Here is an 11,277-nt window from a genome sequence, read left to right as displayed (position 1 = left end):
TTTATACAGTACATACAGGTTTCAATAGAAATGACATTAAAGTATATTTTATTTTACCATAAATGCTTCTAAGTACATTCTGTAATACATTTGAACCATATAAGACATAATTATGTAATTAAGTAATAATGAAATTATATATAAAGATGTACTTAATTCCTATACTTAAGTAAGACTTAAAACTCAGAAACATACTTAAGTTCAACTAACTGCATTTATTTGTAAATGTGTCTGAAAACATTACATTCAGTTTGCACTTAAGTATATTCTTTTAAAGTACGTTATATCTGTAATAAGTACTCTTTTTAAAAGAAAAGCTAAAGTGTACTTCTTTTTCACAAAAGGTCTCATTTTCACCAGTGGTCATTTCATCTCCAATCAAAAACTAATTTTGTAAAGTTTTAGTTGTGACATAAAAATAGCATTTTAAAGTGTTCATTTATAATACACATTTTAAAAATGTGTCTCTGTACAACTGTAGATTTTGTTTATTCCTTATTTTGATGTCTACTTCACATTTCATGTGCTCAGCTGTCAATATAAGCCCTATAAGGATTTGTACAAATCACCCCCGTCATGCTCCTATCGGTCACAGATAGACTGTTAGTATAGGCCCCTATAGGAATCCTCTGTGTGAGTTCTGATAAGGGTTTTACTGCTTTGTAGCTGAATCAATACTGCCATCAAAAGCCCCAAAGTTCACAGAACTAATTCCTGTGGTTAAGTGCCTTACAGACACCCCAGAACTGGCTATAAAAAAATAGTATGTTGGACAACATGTGATGTTAAGTAAGTGAAAAAAAAACATGTCCTTTACTCTGTTTAAGACAAGTTTCCCATTCATGTGGCAGCATCTATTAAAAGGTTGTCAGTGGCATCATGGGAATGTAGACCAATCAACTTTGTTTAGACGACTGTGTTCATGGTGGTGTCTCTCATCCTCAAGGGTCAACTGTTTGTTTAATGCAGTGAGACTGATCTATTATGGAAGATGACCTTATTACAGAACGTGACTACTTAAATTCCACTCACATTTCAAAGCTTGATTCCCCTCCATTTAATTTCTTTTAGAGTAATTAACAGCATCCACTCTGTCATATTTCATTTGTATGTATCCATGGTGATCGCACACTCGCCAACCCCCATGACATAAACCACAGGATGGATATCTGTATATGACGGAGGAGGTGGAGTTGAGGTGGAGGGAGGCTCCTTCAGTCTGCTGATGGGGAGATGGGTGGGGCTTGCTACAGTTAGATTTACAGTGCCATTCAAAATGCAGATTAATGGATGAAGAAATGGGAGTGGTCATTGTGCCCACAAGAGAGGCAGGGAGACAATAGATATAAAATATGGCTTATTCGCTAATTTTAAATGGATAGTTCACCCAAAAATGAAAATTCTGTCATCATTGTCATTCTGAACCTTTATGACTTTCTTCCTCAGTTTGTTTTTCTCAAAATATTGATGTTCTTCAAAATATCCTCTGCAGAAGAAAGAAATGCATACAGGTTTACAATGACATGAGTAAATGATGACAAATGATAGTGAATGATAGTTTATTCCTGTAAGAAAGATAACCAAAAATCTTCATGTATATTAATGCAACTTACTAGCTTCTGATGACTGAAAATATTGGGTGAAGGACTAGTGTGTGTGTGTGTGTGTGTGTGTGTGTGTGTGTGTGTTATCTCATGTTTAAGGGTGTAAGTGGCAAAGACTTTCTTTGCAAAAAAAACTTTAAAATGAACTCTATTCTACCGATGAAAATCTAAATTTGCTATATGCGGTTTTACATAAGACAGCCTTGGCTCAATTATCTATAAATAACATAATAGTTATGAAGGCAACTCAACCCTTGAGTGTTTTTATCCTCTTTTTCTCAGCAGTGAAGTTAAATTTAGCAATAATTCAGCTTTTATTTATGCTTATAGGTCATTTATACACTCAGAAAAAAAGATACAAAACTGTCACTGGGGCGGTAAAAGGTACTAATATGTACACTTTTAAAGTACTAATACTGTATGTACCTTTAAGATAACTAATACCCAGACCAATACCATTTAGGGAAAATAAGATACAAAGATTAGGGGTTATAGTTATAGGGGTCATAGTGCTGGTCATTGAAGATTATCGAAAAACAAAAGGTTTTGTACATACATTTGTTATAAGTTGCATTTATTTGTTTTTTTTGTGTCTATGTCCTTAATGAATATAATTTGTGAATATAACCTAAAATATCTCTAATGGTGACAAAGATCTGCTTTAATCAATGAAACAGTCAATTTTTCTATCAGAATTCTGAAAGGGAGGAGGGATAGAGGATGTTGGCCTAGAGTCCCTTTCCTCAGATAATAGCAACCCTCTGCCATTCAATCTTTCCAGACATTTAAATTAAAGGTCACATGCAAATGAATCTGTAAAGGCATGGCACTCACAGTATTGTGGAAAACAGGAAAATTCAGCCAGGAGAGTGAAACAATGTTAAGGTGTTTGCAAATGTGCCGTTTCTTCTTACTTGCACTTCACGTTTAATATAGTTGATTTCATTTACATTTCTGGGATTAAGAGTTTCCCAGCATTTAATGAAAATTGTTTCCATTACAATTCAACTCTCCGCAGATATCTGAAATAGATGCCTTTTTTCAGGTTTCTCTCTAATGCAGGCTAATACAATATGTGTGTATGGGACATTTTGGGATGGTTATTAAATGTATTTCACAGCTTTGATAGATATTTTTATGATTTGTTTAAGCACTAAAAGTGTTATACTTTACAGCTGACAAATATACAGTTATAGAAAACCTGATCATGTTTGCTTATAAATAAATTTCTGCTTTTTAGTTTTTCAATTATTTACACATTTCAATTATCGACACACAGATGTGGCTCAATAAAATCTGGATTTATTGCAGTTTTAGTGGTCTGCTGTAGCTTTGAATCAGAGAATTCTCTGTAATGCTATTAACCATAGATTAATTATTAATAAAGGCCGCATGAAACACATAACTGAACATAGTGTCAGTGTGCTGGTCTGGGCTCAGAGCAAATGGCATGTCCCTTGGTCCTTCTTTGATTCCAGACCGGCCATCTGCATGTTTAGACCATAGAGACTCCTCTGAGAAATATAGTCACTGTGGTCTCGCACTGGATTGTGCACATTTTGCCACAGTCGTTTGACCATTTTGTCGATAATTGAGATTACAGTCAGAGCTGTGTTCATCTGGAAAATATCAAGGAAGTGATAAGAACAAATCTCAGTATTGTCAGCACAAACTGACACGATCGTTTGGCTTGACAAGGAGAAGGTTCTTGCTTCCTAATCCAAGTTAATATTACTTTCTTAATTATTTTCTGCAGGTTTAATGGCCATATGCCAATCAAGAAAGAGTGTGTGTTTCTCATTCAGACGTACATCCATGCACACACATGTAAAGTATCAACATGACAAATCCATTGTCTATAGTGCATGGCTTCACTCAACACACACAGGCTGGATTCAGAGGAGGGTCTGTAAACCCCTCCTTTCAGACCAGCTCCCATAGGAACATTTTTGCCCGACCTTCACCCTCATAATTATAATAAATTTGACATTTCTCAGATAATATTGATTTCTTTATTTTAACATTTCACAGTCAGTGATGGTCCAAAGCATTGAGAAACAGGATGTCTATTGATCTGGGGCTCATGAATCATTTCGTGTATGTGATCATTTTTATAAGGCCTTTCTACCAAACATAAATCAATATTTTATATTTCCAGCCTCGGAGAGGTGTGGGGGGGGAAGGGGTACGGGATCATATCGCTGGACAGAGACCTGACACCTGGAGAGAAACACCTAAACTGCAGAAATGTTTAATGACTAAGATTGAGAAAATGTTCTTGCATTCATAACTAAACATTTCAACCATTATTGCATTTGAACCATCTATCCACAAACAGATGGGATTATTCTTACAATCCTTTTGGAGGCTATCACATCTCAAAATTATATTTAGAGGTAGAGAATTCCATCTACCATGTTGATTGCATTCTAGCATCAAACCATTTGATGCTAGAGATACATTTTTACTCGAAAACCTGATTAAACTGTTTTTCAGCCATCTTCAAATGCATCTATAAATTAAGCAGTAGACAAAACTATTGATTTGTTTTTTATTCCATAATTAAATCATACTTTGTTCAGAGGGATGAAATCTAATCTTGAAACAAATACTGTTCAAGGAATGGCCATCATTCATTTAACAAACTGAAATCTGGGACATTTGGACTGCCTTAGAATTAAATACAAAATTCTGCAAAACACATTCAATGGTTAAATTGAATGCCAGGACCAAACAGAACGATCTGTAATGACTCGAGTGATTTCATCTGTATTTTTATCACCCAAATAATGAGAGAGAGGACAGATAGAAAAGAGGAAGAGGGCACAGACTTCTTCACTTAATGATCTTTGCCCAAAAAAGACAAACCGTTACTCTGACAGTGAGTTGGTCCATTTTAGGCCTATATCTTCTTTTATCTTTGCTGTACTTCAGCTTAAAATCCATATTTGCGTCCTTTGTGTAAATATCGATTCTTCAAATCTGGATTTTTGCATATCCTTCTTATTTTTCGGCATTAAACTTTCTGCTGTTGTAGAACAAATCGTAACGACTTGAAGGCGCTGAGTACCTGTGTGTCTCCACTCTCATTTGAAATGTTTCACAGGCTGTTGCATCCTGATTGTGTTTTGTTATTTCATCTGTTCAATAAAGATATGACCTTTTGAAAAGTTCAGGCTACACTGAGAGACGGAACTGCTGTAAAACGATAGCACAGTTACTGTCATTTCACATAGAGCTGGAGGCTTGCTTGCTCTGCAAAATCGTCGTGGTAATTTGGGGAGAATGGCGATTATATTAAACATCAGCAAATGAGTATTAATTAAGAAAAAGATTTCCAGCAGATTTAAAGGCTGACTTCGAAATAATTTAAGCAAGATCGGTCGGAAAGGTATTTTAAATGCTGTTTTTCGTAAAAAAAAAATGTTTTCTTTCTTTTTTCTTTCAAACAATAATATGAGGCCATTGCATTTGAAATTTTTGCGCAAGACATTTTCAATAATTCCTCCTTTTTGTCGTATGTAAACCGTAAATCTTCTGAAAGGCCGCCTATAAATGTTGCCATCGAAAAGATGCTCTTTTTCAGGAATTTCAGGAATTAATGAAATGGTGTATGAAATACTTGCCTAGAATGAAAAAGCTTTCGTAAGCAAATTCGAAAATGTAATAGAACACAAGTAAATCATATTGACAAAAAAACAAGAGAAAATATATAATAGTTAGGTTTATTCAGCAATACACTATGAGAGAAGCTTAACATAGAATGCTGTGTAAAAACCATAACATCATAGAAAACAATGGTCTGAAATATATAAGGATAAAGTTAAGAATTTTAAACCAGTTGCACGTAAACCTCAGACATTATTTCAACATGAAATTAATACAAAGTGCTGGAGAATGTTAATAGCTCAAATCGAATTCCATGCATACTTTCTGAACTGTAAAAAAAGCGATTCATATCTTAATATCAATAAATTTGACTAGTTAAACCATAAACACAAAAACGTGCTCTATATGCTTTTTTTGAAATATGAAATGTTGCAGATAGGGTTTTAAAAATCCTCCTGTTCACTCAGTACAATCTCTATACTTAACGCAGAATGACTTAAAGTACCTTGTCAAAAGGATTTTGATCCCTTAAATTATTAGGCTACATCTTACACATGAGAAGTTGTATATAAATGCTTTGCAAGTAACAAACAAATATGACGCGTAACAATACAAATACATTTCCACCACACCGCATTTTTCTCAGTATATAACTGAATAGACTTTAAACAGGCATAAGAATAGGCCTTTTCTCTCCACAATATTTTCATTCTCAGTGTTTTATCAATATTCTATTGATATTATTTCCTCCGCGGTTGTCTCGAACAGGGCTGTTCACTTTTGTCCCCAGGCAGCCATGCATCAAACTTAAAAATAAAAATAAAAATACCATCCGGCAATATCACTTCTTCAAGTCCGCCACATCGAGAAATCATGAAGGTTTTATGACTCTGTCGCAGTTCAGCCGATTGTTCAGAACGGTAAGGTATCGTGAAAGAGCTTGTCAATGATCGCAGGCGTGGGAACCAAATCCTCCAGTTTCAAGTAAAAGATGCGCTGCAGTCCCTGCGTGCATAGCGCGCGCACCTCTGGCAGCTTCTCCAACAGTTTAGACAATTCACCACTGCAGGACACCTGATCCTTCAGACAGTTTATGAGCTTGTTTTGAAGATCCTCTGTTTTCTTGGACTCTTTTAGTCCGTGTCTCTCTATGGAGATAAGAAACAGTCCGTCAGAGGTGAAGCATGCTGTATATTCTGTGCATCACTTGGAAAAGGTCAGACATGTCTTACCTGTAACTATGGTGAGAGCGGCTATGCAGGAGAAGGCAGAGACGTCTATGCTCATGTTCTGAATGTTGGAAGAAAACTCGACGATAGAGTCGATCCACTCCCCAAAGCCTCGCACGCACTGCAACTTGTGTAAAACCACTCCATTGCAAAAAATAAGTTTGTCCTCTGTCAGGTTAGATCTGAAAGAAATTGTTAAAGTGATTATTTGTCTTTCGAAAAGTAGATCCGTTTAAAAACAGCGAGTCCGTTCAGATTAGGTCTGCATACCTGTAAGCCAGGCGCAGCACAAAAAGTTCAAGGAAGGCTGACTCGAAAAGCAGTTCCTGGTCGCATTTGGGCAGGTCAGTGAACCCGGGGATGTTTTCGGCCCATCCGCGAATGATGCTCATTGAAGCAGTGAGAAGATCGTAGAACTGCTGAATGTGCAGAGATTCATCTCCTCCACTATGATACTCTGGACTCGCCTGAAACTATAATTTAATACAAAAAGAAAAAGTGTCAACAGAATAGAACAGGGGAAATTATAAAAGTTTAGCATTAAAGGCAACTTTACCCTCTTATAATTTTAGGGTAAATTAGACTTATCACTTCTGAAATTCTACTGTTAATTGAATGTTGAGTTGTTAAAATAGTACTTCATTCATTAAAGCTTAACGTTTTACACAATGTTTGATGCTTACTTTAGAGTAGTCCAGTCGGGCCATAGAGGGGTTGGAGTCTATATGCGCTCTCATTAGGGCGTTCAGGAGGTTGACGGGTGTCATAGAGACTGGAATGTCCTGCGGACTTTTAGGTTTGGAGGGGAGGCGACCTCTTCGACCTTTTAAACTGGCTGTTCTCACAACTGTAAAAATATATATTGGTTATATAAATTGCACTACAATATTAGACCACATCCCTGTGATTATACAGTGTAATCATTTTAACGAATGAGATGTGAATAAAACAGAAAAAGTGCTTGACATTACCTTCCTTTACCATCCCTACGACCAGGCACTTTTGAAATCGGCAATACTGGCATCGATTTCGCCGTCTTTTATCCACAGGACAGTTTTTGTTTGCCAGACAAACGTATTTGGCGTTTTTCTGCACCGTGCGCTAGAAAGAAAAAGCACATGTATGTAGCGTATTAATTGCATGTAAATCTACTCCATTCGCATGGACAACTTGAACTGCAATCACAGTGTGAAGTTACAATGGAATAGGACACTCAAACCCTGCACTCCAGCCCAAAGCTGTGTAATACATTCAAGGGCCGGACAGAGCAGACATTCGGTAAATACAGATCCGTGGGCAGCCATAATTTGGGGTCCCCCGACGCTCTCTCCGCGACCCCTCTTGTCGGATTAGCGAGATTATTCTATCACAATGGTGACATAAAGAGCTGTCTTAATGTCACCACTGGGAGTCCCGTTACACTCGGTTAGGCGCGATAGGACTCTCAGCACAAACCAATTTAATTCTAGACGAAAGTAATGGTGGCAGAGATGAACGGAGGTGTCCCTAAGGTGCATATTGGGTCAAATCAATACAACTGAGATAATTAAGGATAGCCTACTGTAGACCAGTTCTAAACCATGCATTTTCTTGTTCCAATCTCTAGTTAGGCTGGTAACATAGGTTCGGACCCTCCATGAACTATAATCGTTTACCCCAGTGGGACTATGCCTCTAATAAGTGTACTTTGGATAAAATATTTGTAGTATTAGTGATTTAAGAAAAGTGTACCTTGAAGAATCCTTTGCACCCCTCGCAAGTGCGCACCCCGTAGTGCTGGCAGGCTGCGTTGTCCCCGCACACAGCGCATAAACCCTCACTGAATGGAGATCCTCTTGCCTGGGGTGAGGCCACCGGGCTTTCCAGTAAAGGGTGTCCGACATTAAGCGAGTGGGATAAACCCACAGCGTGCTGTTTCCTCGGGGGTGCCGGTAATGCAAAACTGTCCAGCGCACGATACGCACCCGGGGTGTCCGGGCCCATGGACACGTGCAGAGATCCATCGAAGCGCATCTGGCAGCTTGACATCGGCGTGTCCACAGGAGACTGCTTGAACGAGAACAACCGAGACATCGCGTTTTTACGCTGCTGGTCTATAATGTGTGAAGTCGCCAGGTAGTTCTGATGAAAACTGTGAAGGGATCCGCTCTCTTCCCACGTGTGGTGTGGAGGCGCCGGGAAACTGGGTGATTGGGAGATGTTTGGGGAGGATGGTTTATAGTATATAGGTCCGGTATGGGGTAGGCTCTCCTCAGCCTGGTGGGGCTGATGTTGATGCTGCTGCTGATGGTAGCTGTGTGCGGGTATCTCCTCCACCTTGATGGACAGCTGATCCCCAGAGTGGGACATTTGGTAGAGACAGGGAGGCTTCACGTCGTAGCTGGAACTGTAGGTGTCCACAAAGGTGCTGAAACTGGGGAGCGAGGAAGTGACAGCAATTTCTGCGTTAGTCAGGTCCATGCTAAACTTGACAAACTCCGGTGTTAGGAAGTCGCAGCTGTACTCTCCCGTGGTGCTGTAGCTGTAACTCTGAGATGCAGGGCTGGCTCCTGGAGGTGATGTCCCATACTGAGCCTGGACGCAGGGCATGGCTGCAGCGTTAGAGAACTGAATTGTAATGGCTTTCTCTGACAGGGTGCCTAATATTTGTTTTTATAGTTTTACACTTTTGGAAATTAGTGTCTATTTATATGCAACATAAAAGATCATTTATTCTTAATTTATTTTGTTTTTGTTTTAAATAAAACCCCTTTATTTCCTCAGTTAACCTTCTGTGTAAGAAGTAGACATAGAAACACAGGATTTTCCATCGGAAAGAATGTATGCAAACTTTCTGACATACATTTCCCTGGCCTGCTTCAGTTTACCTCCGCACACCTGCTACTTTTATCTCTCGTGGAACAATCTCTGAAGTCAGTAATAGGGGCTGATGTCAGAGCGTGTCTCTCCGTTCGCTTGATTTTCTGCGAAAGAAATATTTGTTATCATTAGTGATTAGTGATATATCTTACAGTTTAAGCATGTCAGTGCGAGTTACTTGATATATGTTTGTAACATCAAGGCACTCAGATGACTTCAACTTTACTTTGAAAATTTATGTTAAGGTGTTGTCAAGATTAAAATTTGTATTTTTTAAAAAATAAAAATAAAGGCAAAAGTTAAGAAACGGTCGTGCATTTTTAGTAGATGTATTGCTTTACAATCTTCCCACAAATTTAGCTTTTAAAAGCAGTTTTAAACGCTTTCTCATTAAATAAAATACATGTTACTATTATACAATTACTGTTACATACCTCAAATCGCTTTTAAAACAGTTGCAAATTACGTATCCATGTAGATGTTCCTGTTGATAGAAGTTCCGTCTGCATTTAGAGCCAATGTCTTTGCGCACCTTACTCCTTCGACTGCACGCGAAGAGTGGTGCCCGAGCGCAATGTGCCTTTGTTTATGAGAACTCTGAATGCCACAGCCCACGTGCTAAGAGGGCCTGACGTCAGGCGCGTCAACCCTTGACGCGAGCTAATCGCTGGACAGAGGGACTGTTCTTCAGCGCGCTCAGTGCGCCCAGTGCGCAATTCAGTCATCCGCGCGTTTCCATATGCGGGACTGTCCACTGGGTCAAATGAGTTGAATTTCCTACACATAATCTGTTGCGCAAAAACATTTCCCAATATAGAAACCACCTACAGGAGATCAGATCTCACTGATTTGAAGCAATGAACTGAATTTTTGTCACTATTTTGGGGACTCGCCGGTCGGGCATAATAAATCAAAGAAATTATCTTCTGTTTTATCCAGTTCATAAATGGATGCAGAAATAAGTGCTGATTAATTAAACGTTTTTTTGTTCTCCCAGACACACTTAAAGAAAGGAAAACTGCAAATTAGGAATTAAAAAAATAAAATAAAAATAAAACTACCTACACATAATCTGTTGCGCAAAAACATTTCCCAATATAGAAACCACCTACAGGAGATCAGATCTCACTGATTTGAAGCAATGAACTGAATTTTTGTCACTATTTTGGGGACTCGCCGGTCGGGCATAATAAATCAAAGAAATTATCTTCTGTTTTATCCAGTTCATAAATGGATGCAGAAATAAGTGCTGATTAATTAAACGTTTTTTTGTTCTCCCAGACACACCTAAAGAAAGGAAAACTGCAAATTAGGAATTAAAAAAATAAAATAAAAATAAAACTATGATTATGGACAAAGTGCTCTACTGTTGCAATATTCTTACAGAATTTAGTGGAAAGGGGGGAAATCCATGTAATTCATTAAGCCTTGAAAATGAAAGAAAAAATATATTAAAGAAAAAATGTAACCACATGCAATAAAATTTCGCTTTATAACCTTGAATCTAAGGATGCAGGGCTAGAAACACTGTTCAGTATAGTGACGCCATATCTGTTTCTACCTGCATCATGCTTAGGGAAAATTTCAATAGATTAGGATGTGTTTCATCTGATTCCACTGCTCTCTGAGCGGTGAAGGGTTTCCATTGTGAGAAGGGAATCCTGCTGTAACAGAGGCAACTTTGTTTGGACTGCGAGCTGCGTCATCGCAACGTCAGCAGCGTCCAGCTCCATGACGCGTGATGCGGTCGCGCTGAACTTTTTTAGGCTGAAAGTCTCACCTGCGCAACTGACACGATAACGTGCCTTGCAAAGAATCCACTATTTTTTATTTTTTTAAACATTCTAAAGTGCATGCAGTATGCATAGCCTAGTGCCTCCGTTAAGCTATTCTTTGACATTTCATAATAGAGAAAGTAAATGAGCTGTAAACAATTGAGTAATAAATTGCTCTCGGATAAAAATACTCGTCTAAAC

General features: G+C 38.2%; 1 protein-coding gene across 4 annotated transcripts; it reads right to left on the bottom strand.

Moving 5' to 3' along the window:
* Positions 1–5,402: 5,402 nt before the first annotated feature.
* On the bottom strand, positions 5,403–10,064 carry LOC107660073 (nuclear receptor subfamily 4 group A member 2-like). Of its 4 annotated transcripts, none has more exons than XM_016449283.1 (8): positions 9,736–10,064; positions 9,285–9,405; positions 8,174–9,033; positions 7,414–7,543; positions 7,126–7,289; positions 6,713–6,915; positions 6,446–6,624; positions 5,403–6,361 (listed from the first exon to the last, which is right to left on the bottom strand). In XM_016449283.1, exons 3-8 carry the CDS (start codon positions 9,029–9,031, stop codon positions 6,126–6,128), a joined length of 1,770 nt encoding a protein of 589 aa, XP_016304769.1. In that variant the 5' UTR covers positions 9,032–9,033; positions 9,285–9,405; positions 9,736–10,064; the 3' UTR covers positions 5,403–6,125. The 4 variants fall into 4 exon arrangements, with proteins under 4 accessions (XP_016304769.1, XP_016304767.1, XP_016304770.1 ...); XM_016449281.1 differs by having other exon boundaries at positions 9,310–9,405; XM_016449284.1 differs by having other exon boundaries at positions 9,320–9,405.
* Between the last annotated feature and the right edge of the window lie 1,213 nt (positions 10,065–11,277).

Source organism: Sinocyclocheilus anshuiensis, unplaced genomic scaffold, assembly GCF_001515605.1.
Source record: "Sinocyclocheilus anshuiensis isolate Anshui unplaced genomic scaffold, SAMN03320099.WGS_v1.1 scaffold55, whole genome shotgun sequence".
NCBI lineage: Eukaryota > Metazoa > Chordata > Actinopteri > Cypriniformes > Cyprinidae > Sinocyclocheilus > Sinocyclocheilus anshuiensis.
The sequence above is the reverse complement of the archived record's forward strand: the minus strand, read 5'-3'. Positions and strand labels throughout refer to the sequence as shown.